Source organism: Homarus americanus, unplaced genomic scaffold (assembly GCF_018991925.1).
Source record: "Homarus americanus isolate GMGI-L3 unplaced genomic scaffold, GMGI_Hamer_2.0 scaffold46226, whole genome shotgun sequence".
NCBI lineage: Eukaryota > Metazoa > Arthropoda > Malacostraca > Decapoda > Nephropidae > Homarus > Homarus americanus.
In genome coordinates this window covers 359,983-383,450 of record NW_024717453.1, presented here as the reverse complement: position 1 = coordinate 383,450, position 23,468 = coordinate 359,983, and the positions used below count along the sequence as shown (strand labels likewise).

The 23,468-nt window shown below is 36.2% G+C and overlaps 1 protein-coding gene across 2 annotated transcripts in view; it reads right to left on the bottom strand.

Annotated features, from left to right (window-relative positions):
* Nucleotides 1-1,381: 1,381 nt before the first annotated feature.
* Nucleotides 1,382-23,468, bottom strand: part of LOC121858879 (CKLF-like MARVEL transmembrane domain-containing protein 4) — an 88,978-nt gene continuing 66,891 nt past the window's right edge. The window contains exons 2-4 of one of the 2 annotated variants that reach the window (XM_042355530.1): nucleotides 17,237-17,404; nucleotides 12,675-12,797; nucleotides 1,382-4,551 (exon numbers count right to left, since the gene is read on the bottom strand). In XM_042355530.1, the coding sequence (XP_042211464.1) occupies nucleotides 4,432-4,551; nucleotides 12,675-12,797; nucleotides 17,237-17,404 (411 nt within the window). In that variant the 3' untranslated portion in view covers nucleotides 1,382-4,431. Of the gene's footprint in view, nucleotides 4,552-12,275; nucleotides 12,378-12,674; nucleotides 12,798-17,236; nucleotides 17,405-23,468 lie in introns of both variants that reach the window. The other variant, XM_042355531.1, reaches the window with a different exon arrangement.

Below are 23,468 nucleotides of genomic sequence, written 5' to 3'. Positions count from 1 at the left end.
TCTCTGGAGTTCTTCATACCAAATTAAGAAAATCAACTGTGATTGCCTTCTGAGTTGACACACAGCTGCATATGATGCTGCCACAAGTTCAAAGCAATTCCACAGATCATATTCTGTGAGGCTGTTTAGGTGCTCCGTTGTTTTTGCTTTCACCTCTTCTACCAACAAAAAATTTGTTCCTTTGAACACGGACTTGATCTTTGGGAAAAGGTAGAAGTTGCAGGGAGCCAGGTCTGGCGAATAGGGTGGGTGCTCAAGCACTCATGTTTTTATTGGATAAAAACTGCTTCACAGACAAAGCGTTGTGGGCTGGCGCGTTGCTCATCTGACAGCATTTTTTTAACCAATTTTGCACAAACCCTTGTCATGTTCAATTCTTCCGTTAGAATGTGTCGAACACTTTCCCTGTCTGCATTAACTTTGTCAGCTATTGCTTGACTACCCAACCTACGTTTTTTTCTAACCACATCTCGCACTTTTTCAATGTTGTCATCGGTAACTACTGGGCGTGAACAGCCTGAGCGGTCATCATCTTTCACTGTTTCTCTGCCTTCCGAAAGTCGTTTGTGCCATTCAAAAACGCATGCACGAGAAACGTGCAATCTTCACCGTAAGCCTCGGTCAATAATTGAAAAGTTTTTGTCGCAGATTTCTTAAGTTTAACGAGAAACGATGTTAACTCGTTGCTCAGTTTTGCAGTCCGACATTTTCCAACCAAGCGTAAGAACACATCTATACTTCAACACATGTCCACTTGTACCGAGAGAAGTGATCGTGTTAAGCCTTGTCATACTGTGACAGGTTAGAACATGTTCATTAAGCGTCTGTTTGTCCCTCCCCTTCCACTCTTGGTTCCCAAGTTATAGGGTCAGTCTCGTTATTTTTGTGTCGGACCTCATATACTGTACGTACATACATGTATTTTTATTTTCTCAGGGAAACCCTTATTCTCTCAGAATTGGAATTGTGTTCAACTATATCCAGAATAACATTAAAACACCAAAAGTGTCCTTGAAAAAGCATGTCATAAACAATAGCTACTCCTCAACACGGGAAAATTTAATTCAAATTGTAACCCAATTTACCAGATACTTTCCCCTGTAATTTTGTGGGTTTCATCCATACTAATAAAAATGCACACAAGTGAATGATGTTAGATTCTTAATAGATTGAAACTAATACTGTAAGTTTGGTTTTGTATCTTGAATTATACATTATGACCACCCTGTTGTGATTCATAATTTTCATCTTCACATTATGGGAAAGAAAAATTAACAGCACATGACAGAATACCCTGGCACTAAACCATTTTGAAAACTTACAACAGGAAAATAGGTAGTTTATAATTGTTACACAGTATTGGGGGAACCAGAGAACACCATTTACAAAATCATCTTTATTGAATATCTTCAAGCAATGAACACAGGTAATTAATCTGTATAATTATTTTACAAGCACAACGTACAAACAAACTATCCGTGCCTCATAATTTTCTGACCTTTTATGCTCTCAATGAATTCTTGATACAAGACCTAAAAGTGTCATTCTAAGACAAAATATGATAGCTATGATCCTTTCTTTAATTCAAGGCTGAGGGTATGGAAGCAATGCATTAGTCATATCTTTTATCCTATATACAAAAAGATGCTAGATCATAATTACCTCATTGAACTTCATCATAACTTTTCTCATGGTTTTTTCATGATATACAATATATTATTATCATATCTTTAAAGTGTGCTTGACAAATGCAAAGGTCCAAGTATGAATAAAATCAGCAACAAATGTAAGAAAATATTTACAAAGGAGACAAACATATTTGATTCAAACAAATTAGCGAACCAACTAACACTTGAAGCCATATACAGGCGATACATTCCACCGCAAATGATGCACTCGGACAATATATCAATAATCAAAGTACAGTATATAATAAAAAATGTATTTTCCTTGTTTATTTCAATGTAAAAAACATTCAGAAACACAAAGAAAAATAGACTTCTTTTCGGTTGAGTGCATGCATTTCGTAATGTGTGTATGCCCTACATATGTATCAGAAAATCTAGTTCTAGGTATATTGTTGTATCCAACAATTTCGTTTTTTTTAAAGATGCATGGTCCATTGAATGACACCATTTAGAGTTCATTAGGTTTTCATTCAAGACAAAATTATTTTATTGGGTTACAACAAACAGATAGTTACAATAGAACAGTACTATACTGTGATGGCCATATCCAAATGGAGTAAAAAAGATGGATTGTTATGTTATTTAGAGTACAGTACATAGGAATGGATCTGGTCCTTTTCTTCACAAAGGACTGGACAGTTACTTAACCCTCTCATGGTCTTTCGACGCAGATTGCATTTCTAAGCACTCCTGTGCTGGCACAACCCATCCCGCTCAACCATATCTCACACCGAGAGTACTCCTCCCAAAAGGAGGAATGCGGGAACAGCGTACCGGCCCTATCAACCACATAAAGTTCCTCCCACTGGGTTCATGGGCTGGCAGATATCTCGAAGAGTGCAATTTGGGTCTGATTCGCTCAACCCAATGTTTACTAAATTGGAAAAACCACTCCTGCTATTGACACAATCTGTGTTGAAAGACTACAAGGGGGAGGAGATATTGTAAATGATGCTATTTGCGTCGAAAGACTTCGAAGGGTTGAAATTTCTCACCAGGAGTACCAGAAGGTTAATATGACAACCACAACCCCAGTTACTGGTGAAGATCCAATTCTTGTAGAAAGTTCTACGTAAAATTTCTAACTGATAAAAGGTCAAGTTCCTTTCTGCTTACAAAATTTACTTTTACCCACAAAGACAAACCACAATTTTATTTCATTAATACTTTGAAAATGAAGGACTCAAATGTAAAATACTTGATTGTTTTATGTATATTTTTGTTAAGAGGTGTTTGATTGACTGCAGTCACCACCAGCCTTTAGTGTACACTGTCTACACACTGGAGACAAATGATGAACTACACAGCATATGGCAGTGATGTTTTCTGGTCCTATAATTCTCCAAGCATTGTATGAGTACATTTATAAGCATAAAGAGCATATTTCTTGCATACAATATTGCATGATACTTAAAAATGACCTGACATACACCATACTTCAACAGGCTAGCTGAAATACCTGATTTCACAAACCTAGCCATACAATGTTTCAATAAAACAAATCACTAGATGTTCAAACATTACCTGATTTAAATCAAAATACATTCTCTCATATAAAAGCTGTACAGTAAGTTCTACACTGATTTCATTTTAATGATACTGTGTTAATGCGTAAAATAATATAGAAATTATATTTCATCAAAATGTGAATATAGATAAAATATATTCAATACTCCATTTATCTTCTATTCAAACACAAACAACACTGGCTTGATAGTTTTACCTTAATAATAAGTATTTTATGCACTAATATAAGAGCTAAAAAATTGTGCCATTTTTATCATAATAACACTGAAAATTTTGTGTTTGAACAGATGATAATTGTGTTTTGCTAGATTGTGAGTGTTCTTGAGAAAATATATTAATTACATTACAATGATTATTTATCATGTTAACTATACATTAAAGCCTAAATGAAGTCATAATATATATGAACATGACTACAGTATTACCTACAGTTATTCCTATTAATCTTTGCAAGCCCCAATACCTATAATATATAGGTGTTTTAACAGGGGTTTTATTCATAACTTACTCAAATATAATTTCTATAACGGGCAGTGTATTAGTAAAAATTTTATGTAAATTCAATACCTCCTTAGAACTTATGAGAAATTAATTCATTTTATGAAGATCTTTTACATCGACTTGGGATTGTTTATCATTTGCCTATGAAAAAGCAATACATTGTGTTTGGGAGCTTCTTTGACAATATAAAAATGAGGGTATGGCTTTCCAAGGAGGCTTGTACTGTAATTGGGGAAGGGCAAGCCAAATTCCGAATCATAACATGAGGGGCAAAAAGGCACTTGTCTATTTCCACAGACTGCTTGGCTGGTTCAGGGTGAGTTATACTGTATTAACAAATGGGTGGCTCTGCCCATCTAAAGGTAAGACTTCACAATATACAGCATGGAAATCCCTTCATCAAGCTCTGAAGACAAAAAGCTCATACACAGAATATAGAGATCGAGATCAAAATGGCAAGTAATTTCTAGAGTACTTATGAATATCAAGGTATATGTACTGTATTTCTTCCTGGTGGTAGAATCCAGAATCTGGTGAGAAAATAATATCCAGTTACAGTCCGAGGAGAGAATTCCAAAGGTAAGTCTATAATGTGAGCTGAATTGTGACACGTGAATGGGTGAGGGTTTGCACTTGGTATGAACAAGTTGCTCCATTGTTATAAACTGGGGCTTCTTGCGTGACTAAGGAGATCTCATAACAATCAGCCTGGCGTTTATGGGTTCCCCTTCAGAACAGAGCCCGAGAAGGAGGAATGCGGATGTGAATCCTTCCAGTCACGGTACAAGTAGAAGGAGCCGATGGCGTAAGTCAGCATATTAAAAACACCAAACACCTGCAAATCAAAATTACTTTGAATAAAGGTAATTTTATAAAACAAAAGTATGCATTACAGTACAGTACAAAGATGTAGAATTTAAATTGATGATACCTGGATCAAATGTACATTTTTATGCAATAAATCATTTATTTATATATATATAGCTTGTTCGTGTTTTTTCTTTACAAACCATTGTGGTCAGTGCATTTCTTCACACCTATTTGTATTGTATAACCGTACTCAAAAGATCTGCTGGGAAATTTTGTATGGTGGTTCAAACAGCACACATATAGTAACTGGCTTTTGCTTGAATTTCAAGCAATGTAACAGCAATGTCTTGGGAAATGAGACAAACCAAAGTGATGTTACTACAGTAGGAAAATATGAACAGCAAGTTTTCCTTTTTCTATAAGTTCCCACTTAATATGATAAGTTTCCTATTTTCCATGATAAGTTTCCCATTTAATATGATGTTTCCTATTTTCTATGATAAAAGTTTCCCATAACTGAAACACAACTGCAGAACGTTTTTGTGGAACTTCAAAATCGTACTATGCTTTGTATCAGTAATGATGGTGGATATGTTGAAACCTACCAATTCTAAGATTAAAGATGCTAAAACTTAAATAAATTACCTCAACAATGCATTTTACCGATTGCTTTTATCTCCTTTAAAACCAAAGCTCTTAATATTTTAAACTGCATTGTCATTTTCCTCTATTGCATTGGTTAGCCATAATAACCCGATGGTAGCTCTCCAGGCGGCATTGTCTCGTGTAAGACGTTTATTTCGGAGGTTATTTCTTGCAAACTCTCCCCTAAGTAATTTTTGGCCTACCCCTAGCTCTCCTTCCCTCCACATTCAAACTCATGCATCTCTTGGCCCAATTGGCCTCCTCCATTCTCTCCACATAGCCAAACCATCTTGGCTAAACTTTGCAAATACCCTCAATAATCAGTCAGCCTCTTATCTATGAACAGGCACACAGCTCATATACAGTGCAGTATATCAATTCTCTTCAATGTACAGTACAGTATTCATTCATTAATTGGAGATTTCCTGTATAATACTCTTATAATATATATATATATATATATATATATATATATATATATATATATATATATATATACTGTACTGTACTGATATAAATTATCTATGAACAATATCTTTTACTGTATCATAATTAATATATGTACTGTACAATATTTTTTGCTCATGATAATTTTAGACATTTAGCCAAGAATCACAAAAATTAATGTTGGTTGCAATTTACTGTCAGGATATGCAGCATGGAGTGCTACCATCAGGTAACAGAGTATAACACACACAAGTGGAAAATAGCCATAAAACAATGATGATGATGATGTGGGTAGGTGTGTACAGTGCAGTACAGTACAGAAAACATCCTGTACTGTATTGTGCTTTTACTTAAACTCTACAAACTGTTTTAATTATTCCAATGCATTGCTGTCATTTGTTATATGATAGTGTACCGTACTGTTAGGGAGAGGAACCTCACTGATCCACCCAAGACAACAGTGCAGTATCTCCAGAGGGCTATAAACAAATACTGTGTGAGTGGAGAGTTGAATTTGTCCTGTAGTGTATAGTATACTGTATGATGTATATTAAAAAATGAACCAAGATGATTAAATTACTGCATTCCATCAAACAAATCTACTGTACTGGGAAGACTTCTGTAAAATTCAGCAATGAATTTCAAAGTACCAGTTTTTGTTTGCATAGTTTTCAGATACAGTGAACCCTCGAAGATCCGGATTAAAAGGGGGAACCACCTGTCCGGAAAAGCCAAGTGTCTGAATCTTCCGGCTAATGTACAAAATGTATAAAAACGATAAAAAATTCTATGAAAAAAAAACACCAAAATTACAGGACATATTATCCTGACTACTGGGGTAAGTTATACAGACTTTTTCCAGTGAAAGGCCATAATTTTGAGCAACATATTACTGGACTCATTTGTACTCGATGTACTACTGTACATTAAAGGACTAAAAATTTTATATTTTTTGCAAAATATGTAATGTCTATACCCACATTATTCACTATCTTGCAAGGATTCGAGCAATGCAAGTCATATTCTGCTAAGTTTAGTCTGTGAAATTTTATAAGATAAACACTTTAAGCCTAAAACTATCTTCACCCCTGGGAAGGGGGAGGTGAGGTTGACAGCCAGGCAGGGAGGAGGAAGGGGGGTGGGGTGAGGTGAGGTATTGACTAGCCGGCGATGAAGATTACCCAGTGCGTATTTATTTATCTGTCATATAGAGGGAGTTTAAGTTTTTCTCTTATAAAATGGCACCGAATTGACCTGGGAGAACATAACTTACATTGCTGGAATTCTTGTAAGATTATGATTAATTTGAATATAAACATGCTATAGTTTGCACTAGACATAAAAATTTTAGTAATTATTTAGTACATTTGAGTACAGTAAGATCTCATATTTTGTGCGATTTCATTTCGTGTTTTTGAATTTCGCGAGCACTACCTAATGTAACCAAGTCTTATATTTGGCGTAAAATATTGTGAATTTCGCGAGATCCAGCAAGCTGAATGCTGGCCACTGTCTTGTATGATGTCACAGTCCTCATATCAGTGACAGTCATTTCTGCTACAACGAGTGTTTTGTCAACGCAAATTGGTTGTAATGCGATTGATGAATAGGGGAACGCGGTTTGTAAAACGCGAACTATTGCATACGAATGTTGGCTATAACACGATTCCATCCTCAATGTTTTAAGTGTGGCACAGGGTTATGCAATGTTTACAGTTCACGTTCGACATAACATGTTCAATTGATTCATGTCTTGTTTGTGAAGTGTTTTTTGAGAGGTACTATGTAAATTTATTTTTTATTTTTTGCAAATTTAGTTGTTACCCATAAATACTGTATAAAAGGAATAAGTAAAAAGAATGTTTCGCAGTGAGGACTAATAATGGTTTTCGCCAGCGCTCTCTGTTTACATCACGTGATAAATTGAATCGCGCGGTTTTTGTCGATTGCTCCGTGATTTTCGCTGTTTTCTCCAATTTTGTTGTGTTAGCGATGAATATGGAAAGACAAGATAAGAAGAATGTTTCCAAGAAGCGTTCTGGTGATCGAATTGCCGGTGGTGAATATAAAAGAGGTTTACAAGAACGCAACTATCGCGTTGTAGCTCGCGCCATCCTAGTGATCACCCGGGCTGCTATTGTGTGCTTTTTTGGGCGGTGCTACCACCTGTCGAGTCAAAATAATGGCCTCTACCTCTACTGGGGGTCCCACTGGTGCTGGTGGGGGTGGGACAGACCCACTTAATTGGACAAATAAGGAAAAGGAGAAGCGGGACTATCATAAGGGAGTTAAGTTTGCCAAGTACTTGATGCAGGCCTAAAAACTAGTTTCTGGAAAGCACAATCAGGTCAATAAAGGCAGAATTTGTATCATTTAGAGGTTACAAATGGGAAAATCAGAGGTTGGTGTAGAGTGGCCAGTCAATATTGTTATTTTTCCTATTAGTTTATGTATTTGCATTTGGCAAATTTGAATTTGGCACAATTTTTCCAGTCAATATTACTTGCGAAATACAAGATCTTACTGTTCAGTACAGGTTTGCCCTTAGGACAATTATTTCTTTTACTTTTTTACAATATGTATTTAGGATAATGTGTGCATATAAATGAGTAAAAATAAATCTACCCAAAAATACGAGTTGAAAAACTTGTACTAAAATGTACTACGTACATTACTGGACTAAAAACTTGTACTAAAATGTACTACGTACATTACTGGACTAAAAATTTTTATCATGTGTGTAGAATATATGATGTCTATACAGGTATTCAAATTATTCGCTGTTTTGCGAGGATTCTAGCAATGCAAGTTATATTCTGCTAATTTTAGTCTGTGACATCTTATAAGATAAAAACTTTAAGCCTAAAACTACCTTCACCCTGTTTTGGGAATGCTTCTTAGGGAGGCTTCTTAGCCTAGAATCCCAATTTTTTTGTCCCAATCTTCCGAAACTCGGATTTACAGGGTCCGGATCTTTGAGGGTTTACTGTCCCTACATTCCATCTCAAAACTATTTTTTAGGGTACGCTCTGAAATAAAAATCAATACAATATACTGTAGTATACAATAAACCCTTGCTAATTTGATATTGTCTGGGCTCCCAGTTGATGAAAATACAGTACAGTAATGAGATATCGAATTATCCAAGTAAATTGAATTACCACATAATTCTGGACTTTTTCCAGCTTGCTTCACAATTCAAAAGAAATTAGTCATTTTTACAAACATGATGTTTGTTTTCATGTTTGATACTTGAAGCCTTGCATAAAAAAACTAACACTGTATACCTGTACATGTACATACAGGTATACGACATGGTTTGTGTAATGCACATGTAATACAGTATAGTCTGCATTTACGCGGCGCCTTGTCAGAATGAAATGCTTTAATTACGCGGTAAATTTGGTCATTTACGCGGGAAGCGGCACGGGCAGGGTGCGCGCAAGGTCGCCCAGTCATCAAAACATTACCGAGTTCTTCACCCACCACCCACCACAGCTGGCCCAAGTCAGTGATAGTGAGGATATGAACTTTGAGGGGTTTGACAAAGAGGCCCTGCAAGCCTCTGTGGTGCATAGTGATACAATTGATACAAGTGATACAGGTGAGGGCCAATAATCAGCCCTCTGACTCGGAACCAACCTCCCATCCCTGTGCGCCCAGCCATTTTTTCTACTAACGTAAGTGTTAAAAAACCTAATATCATTGATATTTCTCTTAATTATTAATTGTGTGTGCATACCATCATAAAATTAAGATGTTATTTTGACTACAAGTTACGTATTGTGTCGGAAAAAGTGGAATTTGGGGTTCGGCCCAGTCTCTATTTCAATTAATCCCATATGTTCTGTTATTTCATTTACACGTTTCTCGTTTTACGCGGGCCTCCATGGGTTCAATTGACCGCGTAAATGCAGACTCCACTGTATAGCAGTAACTAATGCACAGTACAGATTATTTTAATAGTTCTGAAATGTATTAATTAAAAACTAATATCATTTATAATAATAGAGTACAGTACAGTACAGTACTGTATCGGAGATACAGTATTTTTCAACCAAATCCAAGTTTTGTGGACATGCTTCGTATGTTCCATGTTTTGTACATACCCAACTATTTTTTTAATCTTGTTTTGTCTGTTCCAGTGATTTTGTTTTAATTATTTCTTTAACTTTTTCTTTTTTACTTTTATCCTCTTAGCCACTTGGGCAGTCGGTCACATTTCTGTTATGTACTGTTGGCAAGTACTGTACTGGGCATGTATTGACTCCAGAATGAATCTGTACCTGCACCAGTGCTGGTCAAGTCTGAACCTGAATGAGCTCACACTCTGTGCTGTCACAACACTCCCTGGCAATTTGCAATTCTCACTCTGAAAAAGTTTGCCATGACAATTTTCATAACTTCTGGCATCTTCAACCTTGAGCTATGACTTCGAGTGAAGCGGGCATCCACCAGCTCCAGGTATGAACACTCGACTGAATAACTCCCTCCGAGATGTTTATAAACTTCAATCAACTCACCCAACCTATAGTATGAGCTAGGTAATTGCAGGCATTCTAATCTCTCTGGGTAACTGAGGTGCCAAAGTGCAGGCACCAGTCTGGTGGACTTCCTTTGGACATTTTCAATCAACTGACAGTCTCTAGCATATCTCAGGCACAAGACGGGTTAACAATACTCCAAATGGAGAAGCACCTTTCTCGAACATCATTACAAGGGTCGAACCAACTACTAGATATCTGAACGACCTTTTTTTTTAAGACCTACTAGCTTAGTTACTTGATTCACCTCACAATGGCCAGAGAACTTCAGTTTATTGTTAACATATACACCCAAGTCCTTTCACATTCAGTCACTGTTCATGCTGTTTCTTCTTCCCACTGGGACATGTGATATGTCTCATTACTGTTGGTATGACCTAGGCGCATCCTCTTACATTTCTTGATATAGAATCGTAACAGTCATTCCTTTGACCACTCTTGAAGCTGACAGAGATCTTTCTGTCACTCTTCACAGTCCGTTTGGTTCTTAATTTCCCTGAAGAACTTGGTGTCGTCGGCAAACATTTTTAAGGAGGAGTGTTATAGCTTCTGGTATATTATTTATGAAACAAACAAACAACAAAGGGTCCAGTATAGTGCCCAGCAAACTCGTTGCACAACTTGCTTAGCACTCTGGAATGCACCATATCAGGACCAGGGTCCTTATGAACCTTTAGTTTTGACAATTTGTTTCTTATACCTTCTTCTGAGAACACAACGTGGGTCAGCACTGTGTCAAACTGCCTTTCCTCAAATGCAGGAAGAGTGTTCACTCTTTTTGTGACCACTGAGGAAAAGAATTTGTTTAACGCCTCCACCTTGTCCTGATCTGATTCTGCGTAACTACCATCTTCAAGCCTCAGATTCGTTAGACCCACACGTGTTTTTAATTGTGATTTTGAATAATGGAACAAAATCTTTGGGTTTGACTTGACCTCACTTGCAATCTGCCTCTGGAACTCTTTTTCAGCCCTTCTGCACTCTGACTTTGCTTGGTTCCTGGACCTGGCATACAGCCTCCTTTTGAACCCTTATGCAACTGAAAAGCACCGTATATAATGATGGTTTGATTTTTCCCATTATATAGAGAAAGTCACGTGCGTTATATAAAGATTTTAGGACTACTGTACAATAATTCAAAATTTCTTCTAAAATCACAAAATCTCTCAACCAAAAATATCAAATTGTCCTGAAATACAGTACTGATTTGCAAATACGTACAGTATATTGAATTAGCGAGGGTTCAGTGTATTGTACTGGACAGTATGAATATTAAGAGCAACTAAGACAATACAAGGTGCAGTATACAGTTGTTCAAATAAACAATATATATTGTATTAAAATATAAAAATATTATGTGCTGGTTAAATCTTAACATATTTGTTAATTCTGGAATATTATGCTAAATTATATCTAATTTTATAAATTATCTATGGGTTATGAAACTACTGTACTGTACTTACATGTTTCTTCACTGGAGGCTCCTTGTAAGCCTTTATTAATCTAAAACTGTGTAGATACAAGCAGTTATTTAACCATTAATAATTCATCAAATTATCATAAATATTCCACAAATATCATGTGGAACATTGGCTTGTTCTTGATGAAAAAACTATCTGTCATTAACAATAACAGTGCGTTAAAGTCAGAAAATATATACAGTACAAGTACAGTATGCAGTCTATTAATGTACTTAGTCACCTTCAAAAATTATTCTAGAAAGTAATTAGTGTAACAAATTTCACTAGTATCTACTGGTCTGGTAAGTCATGTCACTGTACACTACATAACTGGGGTTTTCTTAGCCTTTTCACCTTTGGGATTTGAGATAGGTTTCAGTCATGTAAGGTAAAAATGAGATGACTCGAGTTTGTCCAACAGAGTCAAAACTTCCACCAAAAGGACATACTGTACCTATCACTATGTCTAAGTGTTAGCAATGTTCTACATATCAAGGAAGAAAATTAGGTTATAATTAAACTGGGTTAAAATAGATATAAGGAACAGTTAACTTTGGTAAAAAAAACATGATGGTAAGGACCATGAGAAGGTAAGTCGTGAGTAAGGTATAGGGAGAACTTGGTCGAGTGGGTTGGGTAGGTAACCAGCTTACCCCTGCTGCGATGTTTCTCTGTGTCGCCAACTCGATACTGCAGAACTGCACAATGACGGCAATGAGATAGAGCAGAGTGGTAATGGCGGTATTGAACAGCTCCTGAAAGAGAAATGTGTCCTTCGTATTGGCGACAAAAAGGGACTGTGTCCAAAGGATAGGTCCGAGGTTTGAGGAGCTTTACGCTCTTCTGCTGGAGGAATAAGTTTGATTACTCTGCATCTTCATGCCTATCATGCATTTAGATGCAGAGGAAACATCATAAAGACAGCCTCCCGAAGAAGAAGAGCCAAAGGTCATTGGTGACGGGTCAGTCAGTCAGTTGCAAGATGCCCTACAGCTGCCGGTGAATGAGGGGCTGGTGAGGACAGAGAGGCACAACCAGCTGACGATACTCACCCCTGACAACAGGTAGAAGGGTTTTAGCCGTCTTGGTGGCCGTGGTTTTGTGACAGTGCTGGTTAACTGGACAATGCTAGCTATTATGTAAAGCACCGCAAAGAGAGCTGTTAGAATGAGTTCCTGCAAGCAAGAGGGAAGGAACAATTAGCACATAATACTGCAACAGGGAATCAAAAACAAGCTCGAGTTCACAAAATGAGGAGGATGAGGATTTTCAGTAAACATTCAAAACAAAGCATTTACCTTTTACAGCACATTGCATGGCACATGGGCAGGTTTAAAATGGCATTCAAATGCAAATAAACAAACACTATTAATAAATACAGGGAAAATTGTACACTAACAATGTGTAACCACTTCAAAACAGGTATGGTACAGTACTGTAATAGCAAAAAGCATTCTTTGCTAAACAGCAGTCTGTTCATTTTCATAACTGAAAGATATTATTAAACAATGCTACTGTTACAATTTTCTTACAGTTAATGATGTAAAAAAAAAAATCCTCACCCCTATCTGATTTCCTGTTTTCTTCTAATTTATATACAGTATAAAGATTAAACTATCATACTAGAATTAGGGATTAGAGGTCTATAGGTTTTATTTAAAAGATGCACTTAAAGAGATCAATATCCTTACACTTATCATCAACTGATGCTCTCATTAAAAAACATTGTACAGTACTGCACTGCACGTACAACACAGTATTGTACTGACTGCATAGCATATGTTTTTGTTGTTTACTGACAAGTAGAGTCTTGCTATCATCTTATATTTGTACAGTACAGTATAGGGGTTCCTCTCTCTAATTAGGGATTTGGGAGCCCATTAGACCTTAAAGAGGATCCTGTGGGACATAACCCGTTGTGATGTGAGTGGACTAGTGGACGACTTTATTAATGAAACTACAATTTTTCTAAGTTGCAAAAGGACACTGGTAAACAAAATTATTTTACCGTATAACCAATGATATAGTAGTTGACTAGTAGAAAACAATGTAAGGTTCTGCAGTATATATATACCTGTATAAGAATTCATGCTGACAACTTTGCTCTTCAATTCTGATGTGTAGGAATCTATTGAGGATCCAATAGGCACACCAAAAATTTTGCTTGAAAACTTTTGCTTATTCATTTAATAAAATAGATACTATACTGTGCTGTATTTTCTTCTTATCAATTTCCACTTCCAAAAATTTTATTTTACCATCTGCATATATTGCATTGACTTCCTAACTAGCAACTTTTATTTATTTCTGAAATACTGTAATGAGTGACAACAATGATAAAAAAAAACATTGGGAAAGCATGAGTAAATGCATCAATTGTTGTAAAGTGAAGTGAGTGTCAAATAGATCTAAATAAGAGTTATACTATATTTAAAACCTGATTATAGCCCCTCCACCTCAGAGTTAGTTTCACCCACAGAGATAACTTAGTTAATGACTATAAATCATTACAGGGCAAGCTACGAGTTATTAGAAAACTGCATAATGGAAATCAGTCTTTCTTGTAAATACTGTAACAGTATACTTCTAAGCACACATGAATTGCTCAGTTTTAAATTGGTCTTCAATTATTTATGGATGACTGACTACTGTACAGGAAGAAGTAACAATTGCCCTACAAATGGTAGTTTTCTTGGGCTATTCTCATACGATAACCCTACCAGCTACTGTAGTTTGCCAGACAATATTCAGTACATACAGTACAGTACAGGTATAATAAAAAAGTACACTACCCATGGATAGCAATGTCCTACACTACCTATAGGGTAATTTCTTAACTCTACTGACATCATCATACACTCTACTGTACTGTATAGTAACCTGATGTCTATAGGGTAACCCAAGCAACTCATGTACTACAGGCACTGTACAATACTACAACACTAAAGCCATACCATGAGTTGGAAACCCTAACACACCTGCAGACATTAGTGGCTAAGTCTAATTAATTCATTAGTTATGCTTCCCTGTCACAATCAAGTCCTTAAGAGGGAATTTCAGAAGTGAGAGTCATCATTTAAAGCAAAGAACAAGAAATTAACACATTACATCATCAACTAGGTTGGCCATATTGAATATTGTACCAGGCTCAATCCTTAATTTTCAGCCCCACCTTCTGTTTGGGTGGCTTACCAGTAGCACCATCTCCTACACACTGGTGAGGTTTCATGACCATGCCCATACTAAACAATTCAAATACCTTCCCCTCCTCCCTTCAGTTAACAGATAAATCAGCAGGAATTGGAGGACTGAGCACAGAATCCAATATGGCCCACCCTGTTCATGGGCAATGCAGCATCACAACTCATTGCTTTATCTTAAATGGTGACCCTCAGTGCTTAAGATCTCTTTTAGGGACTTGGTTCTGAGAGGAATACAAAACTAATTATAATTAATTAATCCCCATAACTAATGACTAAAGATGTACCTGACTTTCCAACCCATATAATACAGTACAGTATACAGTATAGGACTGTACTAAAACAGGCTCAATTCTTTATTCCTAAGCAATAAAATCTAAGTCAATGCCTTATCCACGAGAAGAAACTTTCACCTCATTGCTCTTTCAACTATCAAATCATATTTTGAAAGATGGTGCAGTCTAAATTCTGAACTAAGTTTTATATTTTGTGGTATCTTGAACACTTTGCTTAGAATAAAGGCCCCTAAGCTGTTATGCATTGGTCAGGAAAAGAACAAAATATCTCATGATGACACCTAAATCATTGAATCCAGGCTCTTCCTAGTACTGTATACTGTACAATATACAGGGTATTTAGTTATCCATTCCCACCATAACATTATTTACTGTACAGAAGTTTAGATCAGTCAATGGAGGAGACTCAAGGGGGCATTTACATGTTGACTTATGTTTCTCCCTCCAAAGAAAATGGTTCAAGATGCAAGAAAAGTAATTTATCACATTACTGTAATCACTATTATTGAAACAGAATCATTCACTCTGTCCTCAGCAACAGTGTTTGTAATGAAAGGCCTCCCAATTCGAGGCTTTCAGAGCATTGTTACTCGACCTGTTTCTGGAGGGTTGGTAGTTCTACATCCATGACCTTTGAGCATGAATGAGTACAGTATACATGTTTTCAAGTGATACGTACATTAATATAGCTTAATGGATTTCTTGTTATATTGAAGTATCTAGTATGCCATACAACGACGACTCCCTTCCCCAGTCCTACCCCCATCTACAGCTGTTACTGATATGGTAATCAGGCATACCATCTTATGATGATGCACTGGGGATCATATCAAAGCATTTCATCTAGCGTTTCAAATTGTAGTGATGGTAAATCTAACGATACACTTTTGGGGAAATGTACATTACAGACTGTAGGTACAAACATAAGACATATGATGCTGTATTTCATATAGGAGGTCAAGCTAGTGTTGCAAAGTGCAGTAGAATGAAGCAAGAACAACATATAGGACAATGTTTTAAATAATAATAGTCAATATGACATCATATACTGAACAGTACTGTCGTCTACACAGATCTGAACTCATAAAGAGATATAAAGATATATGATTGTTGCCACTGACTGTGTGATATTATGCCAGCCATAACTTAGATGACAAAAAGGAAGTGTCCATACATAAAATTAATAAATTACATAGCTAATACCATAAACCAAAGTGGATGACACTTCTAAGCAATGAGACAATTGACCAGAATGTTTAGGCAAAATCCTGTACAGTATGTATTATGCCAGTATGGATAATATATCAACTTTAATTTAAATACAGAACAATATAATCATTCTCAACCCTTTTAAAACATGTAAGTTCATGAAATTCACAAACAGCAAAAGCATGTGGAATCCCAATGATGTCATCCAAAGAAGACAGTTTAACTTTAGGTAACTGGTTAAGACAGTCAAGTAAATTATACTGTACTGTGTGTTAATTGATATGTTATGTCTGTTTCATGCTCACAGGCCACAGCATGCAAAGTTATTACAATATATACACCCACACCTACTGTACACAGGGAGAGTATACTCCCCATTAATACATACAGTATAACATCAATGTTTGTTAGAACTATAAATATAGTTTAGCTTTAATAAATTAATTTAGTGAGAGATATTATAAAGGACTGGTTAACAAAATATTTTCCACTTAATTCCAATAAATTTGAAGGTAAAGTACAGTACTGCAGATTTCTACTTATTAAACTAATAATTAAAATTAAAAAAATTGTTTCATTACAACAGAATTTTACTAAATGATCATTAAATCAATGTCTGGTGAAAGAGAGACTACTGTATTATGTAATTTAAAAAAACACCTGCAGTATCTAGTTTTGATACTGTATTGTTAAAATCATGATAACCCTCTGCAAATTTTGAAGGAGTTTAAAATACTGTACACAGTATTCCGTAGTTGAGTAAGAACTTTGTAAAAGCATTAAAATTAAAGACTTGAGGCTACAAAAACTAACCAATTATCATAAAGGAATTACAGTACGTACACTACTTAAGAAATTGGAGAACTTTTTTTTTTTACTGCAGATACAACTTTGCATTTAATGACTTACAGTCAGGAGCCAGTCGATGGGCAGGTTGATGGCATTCCTCAGGTTAAGGAGGTAGACGAAACACCAGATGGAGGTAGACACAAAGGCTGTCACCACCACAAACAGGAACCAATGAGTGCCTTTGGTCCATGCTGGCGCCGCACAGGCCATGCACAGGATGCCAAGGAACTGTAGGGAAGAAAATAATATTTATGTTATGGAACAGTATAGTTGATTCTGATACACTGAGAAATGCATAAAATATTAAATGCAGAGAATAATCTGTGTTACAATTTAAGCTCGAGCATTTGAACGACGAAGACAAATTAACCAATATGATATTGTACTGTAATGTACAGCGGTAGCACACTTGCCTCTCACTACTGGATCCTGGGTTCAATTTCCAGGTCAGATGTGAGAAGGGTATTATCCAGTGTGACCCAATCTAACATTAGGTACAGGTTTTCTCTGGGTACTCTGGTTTCCTCTTGTACAGTACTAACACTGGACAAGGAAGGTTGCATTCCAGAGCAGATTGACTCCTTGAATGGCCTGTAACCAGTAACCTGACAAGTGGTGGAAATAAGAAACTAATTAGTGCAGAACCAGCATCCTGTAACTACAGTATTAAGTTAATTTCCCTCTCCCTATTTCATAACATCATTCCTCATTACAGTACCAATACAGAGTACAAAACACTTACTCAACACTGTACTGTACCTCATTATGAACGTGAGTGCTTTCCTGGCCCCTACTTATTAATTAAATTTAGAATTTCTGAGATATTTTTCTTCAAATATACAAATGGCCCAGTTCCTGTAAATTTCTAGCACACACACACACAGGCAAACCCCGTTATTCATAGCCTCGGTATTCGTAACCCCGTTTATCCGCCTCAACCGTAGCGTAGGACAGCGTGTGTACGTGTGTACGTATTCCTCCGCCATACGCTCCTGCTCGCCTCAGTCTCACACGTGCTGGCGAGTGTTGTGTGTGATCTCACAGTTGGGTATTGTGAGATCTCGCAATGCCTAAGCAACCAGCTACTAAAACTCCCAGCAATGTTGCTATGAGATCACGTGTGGCAGTTACGTTGGATGTGAAATTGGTTATCGTAAAAAAAGACATGATCACAGAGAAGGAACGTCAGTGGGTGGGCGTGTGCACGGCTTGGCTCTCTTTACGGTGCATTCTATAGTTAAAAGCGCCGACAAGATCAAGGAGATGGCCGGGTCTGCAACACCACTGACAGCTACGAAGGTGACGAGGTTCCGTGATGCTGAGATGGAGAGTATGGAGCAGATGTTGAGCACGTGGATTGACGACCAGACCCAGCGCCTTAAAACACCTTTATCACAATGCATCATTCAACAGAAGGCAGTGGAGAACAACAGCTTTCAGTGCAAATTGACAGCGATAATGAGAGTGAGGTGGCTGACGACCCTGGCAGTGATGATGAGAGTGAGGTGGCCGACGACCCTGGCGGTGATGATGAGAGTGAGGTGGCTAACGTCCTTGGCAGTAAGGAGAGTGAGGTGGCTGATGATCCCAGCCTCCTCTCACCCCAGTAAACCTTCACCCTCTCCCCTAATGCCAAGTTCAGCAAGCAAGCAACACAGCACATCAAAGGTAAATTAGCAGTCTACTTTTAAAACTTACCTCACACACCTATGCACATAAACATTCAAACACTAACACACTTAAACATGTAAAGTATACTGTACTTGTAAACACATATGCCTAATAAACTCAGTGTTTGTTATAGATGTTTATTTGATATTATGTCCCTGTTTCTTTATTTATTTTATGTTCTATATGTGTTGAGTAAAACAAGTGTTAAAATCTGACAACCGTGACCACCCCAATATTCGCAACGAGTTTCATGCCCGTAACCTTTGCGAACACAATTCCTTCCACAGAGTCGTTCGTTAACCGAATCCATTGTTTCAATGGGATATTGGGTAATTGGTTCCGGCTCAGAGAAAAGTACATACAAAGTAAAAAAAAAAGTGCAGTAAAGTACACTTACTTTGGGGTGTGTATGTAGAAGGTTCCTGGTTGATGATGATGATGGGAATTAGAAGTGGGGGTGGAGGAGAAGGGCGAAGAGAAGGAAGTAGGGAGGGAGTAGAAATCACCTTTCAGGGGACCCATGCTTGATGCATTAATTTCACCAATTTAATTTTAAGTTCACTAGGTGTAATTCAAGATTATTTTATTTAAATCAACACTGTACTGCACTATATATTATCAATAGGTTAACTAAATTTCAGAATGACCAATAATTTTAATGTAAAAATGCAAAAAATATTCAAGACACCAACAAAATCGATGTTCACTCCACTGTAAACAAAGCCACACTGACGCCTGGTGGGTGAGTCAAGCGGCTGATGGCCGCACAAGAAACTAGTTCCCTGTACTGCATATATTATCAATATGTTAAATAAATATAAAATTACTAATAATTTTCATATAAAAAATGCACAAATATTATAGAGCACAACTTTCTTGATATTTACTCCACTGGAAATGAATGTAAACATAGAACAGATTACTGAATTGGCAGACTAGCCCATCAGCTGATACTCACAACAAAACGTGTTTGTCGTAAGGATTTCGTTAATCAAAGTTTTTGTTCGTTAACCGAATTGAAGATCCTTATGGGAGGAAATTCGTTAACCATTTTTTTTAATCGATCCGTTCGCTAACCGAGGGACCCCTGTGCGCGCGCGTGCACACACACACACACATATATATATATATACAGTATATATATATATATATATATATATATATATATATATATATATATATATATATATATATATATATATATATATATATATATATATATATATATATATATATATATATATATATATATATATATATATATATATATATATATACAGTATATATTGGGTAATTGGTTCGCTCAGAGAAAAGTACATACAAAGTAAAAAAAAGTGCAGTAAAGTACACTTACTTTGTATATATATATATACAGTATATATATATACAGTATATATATATATATATATATATATATATATATATATATATATATATATATATATATATATATATATATATATATATATATATATATATATATATATATATATATATATATATATATATATATATATATATATATATATATGTGCTACGGTTAATTCAACCCACAGGGCCCGCGAAAGTGAGAAACGCGTAAAGTGAACAACATAACATATGGGATTAATTGAAATAGAGACCGGGCCGATCCCCAAACTCCACTTTTTGACGACACACAACTATGTTGTAGTAAAAATATTATCTTAACTTTATGATGGTATGCACACACAATTAATAATTAAGAGAAATATCAATAATATTAGGTTTTTTAACACTTACATTAGTAGAAAAGATGGCTGGGCACACGGGGATGGGCGGTTGGTTCCGAGGCAGAGGGCAGATTATTGGCCCTCACCTGTATCACTTGTATCAATTGTATCACTATCCACCACAGAGGCTTGCAGGGCCTCTTTGTCAAACCCCTCAAAGTCCATATAAGTCCATATCCTCACTATAATTATCACTATCACTGACTTGGGTCGGCTGTGGTGGGTGGCGGGTGAAGAACTCGGTAATGTTTTGATGACTGGGCGACCTTGTGCGCACCATGCTCGCGCCGCTTACACAACATGGCGGATGGCGGGAGAGGGCGGGAGAGATGGCGGGAGGTTTGGATCCAAAAATGGCGAGGCTCGCCAGCCGCTCTCCGCGTAAAGGGGTACACGCACCGCGGAATGTGAGCATTCCGGTTTCGGCAGGGTTACCGCAGAAACATGGAAACGCGGAATGTGGGACCGCGTAAAGCGAGGGTTGACTGTATATATATGTATATATATATATATATATATATATATATATATATATATATATATATATATATATATATATATATATATATATATATATATATATATATATATATATATATTTCATTAGCCAATAAAAATTCAAGGTTCACTGACCTGGGTACGCCTGTTCACGAGGAGATATATATTTCATTAGCCCAATAAACTGCTTTTAGTATCCTGGTGGTCCAGCGGTTAGCGTTCCCGGTCACAGTCTGGGCTCGTGGGCCGTGGGTTCGAATCTTGGCGGGGTGAGGTGTTGATTGTATGTAGAAGTCCGCGTGCTTTATTGGGCTAATGAAATATATATGGATCCTCGTGTTTCGAAGCCGGATTTGGTAAAACGTTACTCTGACCACCTACGTGATACGGGTAGTCCCCATTAGAGGTTCACGGCGCCATTAGCTCGTTGAACAGGCTTTGTGTGAAATATAACAGAGTCTAGGACTGCTTTTAGTATCCTGGCGTCCAGCTGTTAGCTGCCCCAGTCACAGTCATGGGCTCGTGGGGCCGTGGGGTCTCGAATCTTTGGGTTGAGGTGTTGATTGTATATGTATGTATGTATGTATGTATATATATATATATATATATATATATATATATATATATATATATATATATATATATATATATATATATATATATATATATATATATATATATATATATATATATATATATATACTGTATATGCAAGTAAATCACTGTGGGTGCGCGTGATCCAGGTACAGTGACCCCTCGGTTAACGAACTCAATCCGTTCCAGAAGGTTGTTCGTTAACCGAAACCATTGTTTCAATGGGGTTTTGGGTAATTGGTTCCAGCTCACCGAAAATTGCCTAAATTCAACAAAAATGGTAGAAAAGTTCACTTACTTTGAGGTGTGTATGTAAAAGGCTCCTGGATGATGATGATGATGATGATGACGGGAATTAGAATGGGGGTGGAGGAGAAGGAAGAAGAGAAGGCATTGGGGTGGAAGAGAAGTCACCCCATGGCACCATTTCACCCATAAAATTTTAGTTCTCTTGGTGTATTTCAAGATTATTTTCTTTAAATCAACACTGCACTGCATTATATATTGTCAATATGTAAAATATATTTCAAAATGACCAATAATTTGCTTGGAAACACAGAAAAAAGCGTTTAGTTGAAGAGAGTCTCAAGCAAGATGTTACCTCCAGTGAAAACAGAGAGAGACTAACGCCTGTTTGCTGTGTTAAGAGGCTGGATGCTGTGCATTAAACTAGTCACTTTACCTTCAATTATGTTCAATAATTGTTAAAATGACTAAAAAATTGAATATTAAACTTTTAAAATTATTGAATAGTATAAACTTCTTGATATTTACTTAAATAGTAAGGAATTTAAGCCCTAGAACCGATTAATGTATTGGCGGACTGATACTAAAGCTGGTTGCCCGGTCAGTGCAAACGAAAACATGTTGAGGTCGGCTCGTAAGAAATTCGTTAACAGAATTTTTGTTCGTTAACCGAATTGAAGATCCTTATGGAAGGCAGTTCCTTAACCTAAATTTCGTTAACCGAGGCGTTCGTTAAACGAGGGGTCACTGTATACTGTATGCTGATAACCACAAAGAAAGAAGAAAACACGAAGCGCTTGGGAACTTCGTGTTTTCTTCTTTCCTTGTGGTTATCAGCATATATATATATATATATATATATATATATATATATATATATATATATATATATATATATATATATATATATATATATATATATATATATATATATATATATATATATATATATATATATATATATATATATATATATATATATATATATATATATATATATATATATATATATATATATATATATATATATATTGGAATGTATGTTAAAAAGCTTTTCTATACCATAATTAAATTTATAGCAATACATTACTCAATGACAAAAAATATCAATATATACCCTGTAATGTATGTACAGTACAGCTTCTCCAACAAGTATTGAGACCCCCGATATCCAAAAAAAATTGAAAATTAGGCAAAGACCAACCCAACCCAACCCAACCAAACTGATACATATTGCTTGAATTTTATTGCAGCGTTCCTGAGGTCTCGATACTTTTTGGATTGGCTTTACAGTACTGCACAATAAAATAGAAGACATTCTGAGCTTAACAATATTAGATTGTAATAAAATTTAAACCAATGTATTCTAAAAGGGTGATCTTTTAGCAACAAGAATAGGCACCAATTTGTCAATTCAGAATGGTAGTCAGTCTCCAAGAGTAACCAATTTTGATCACTTCCGAAGTAGAGCATATTTCATGCTGTTCATTTTTATAGAATGACGAAAATCATCCCATTCATCTCCTTAAAAT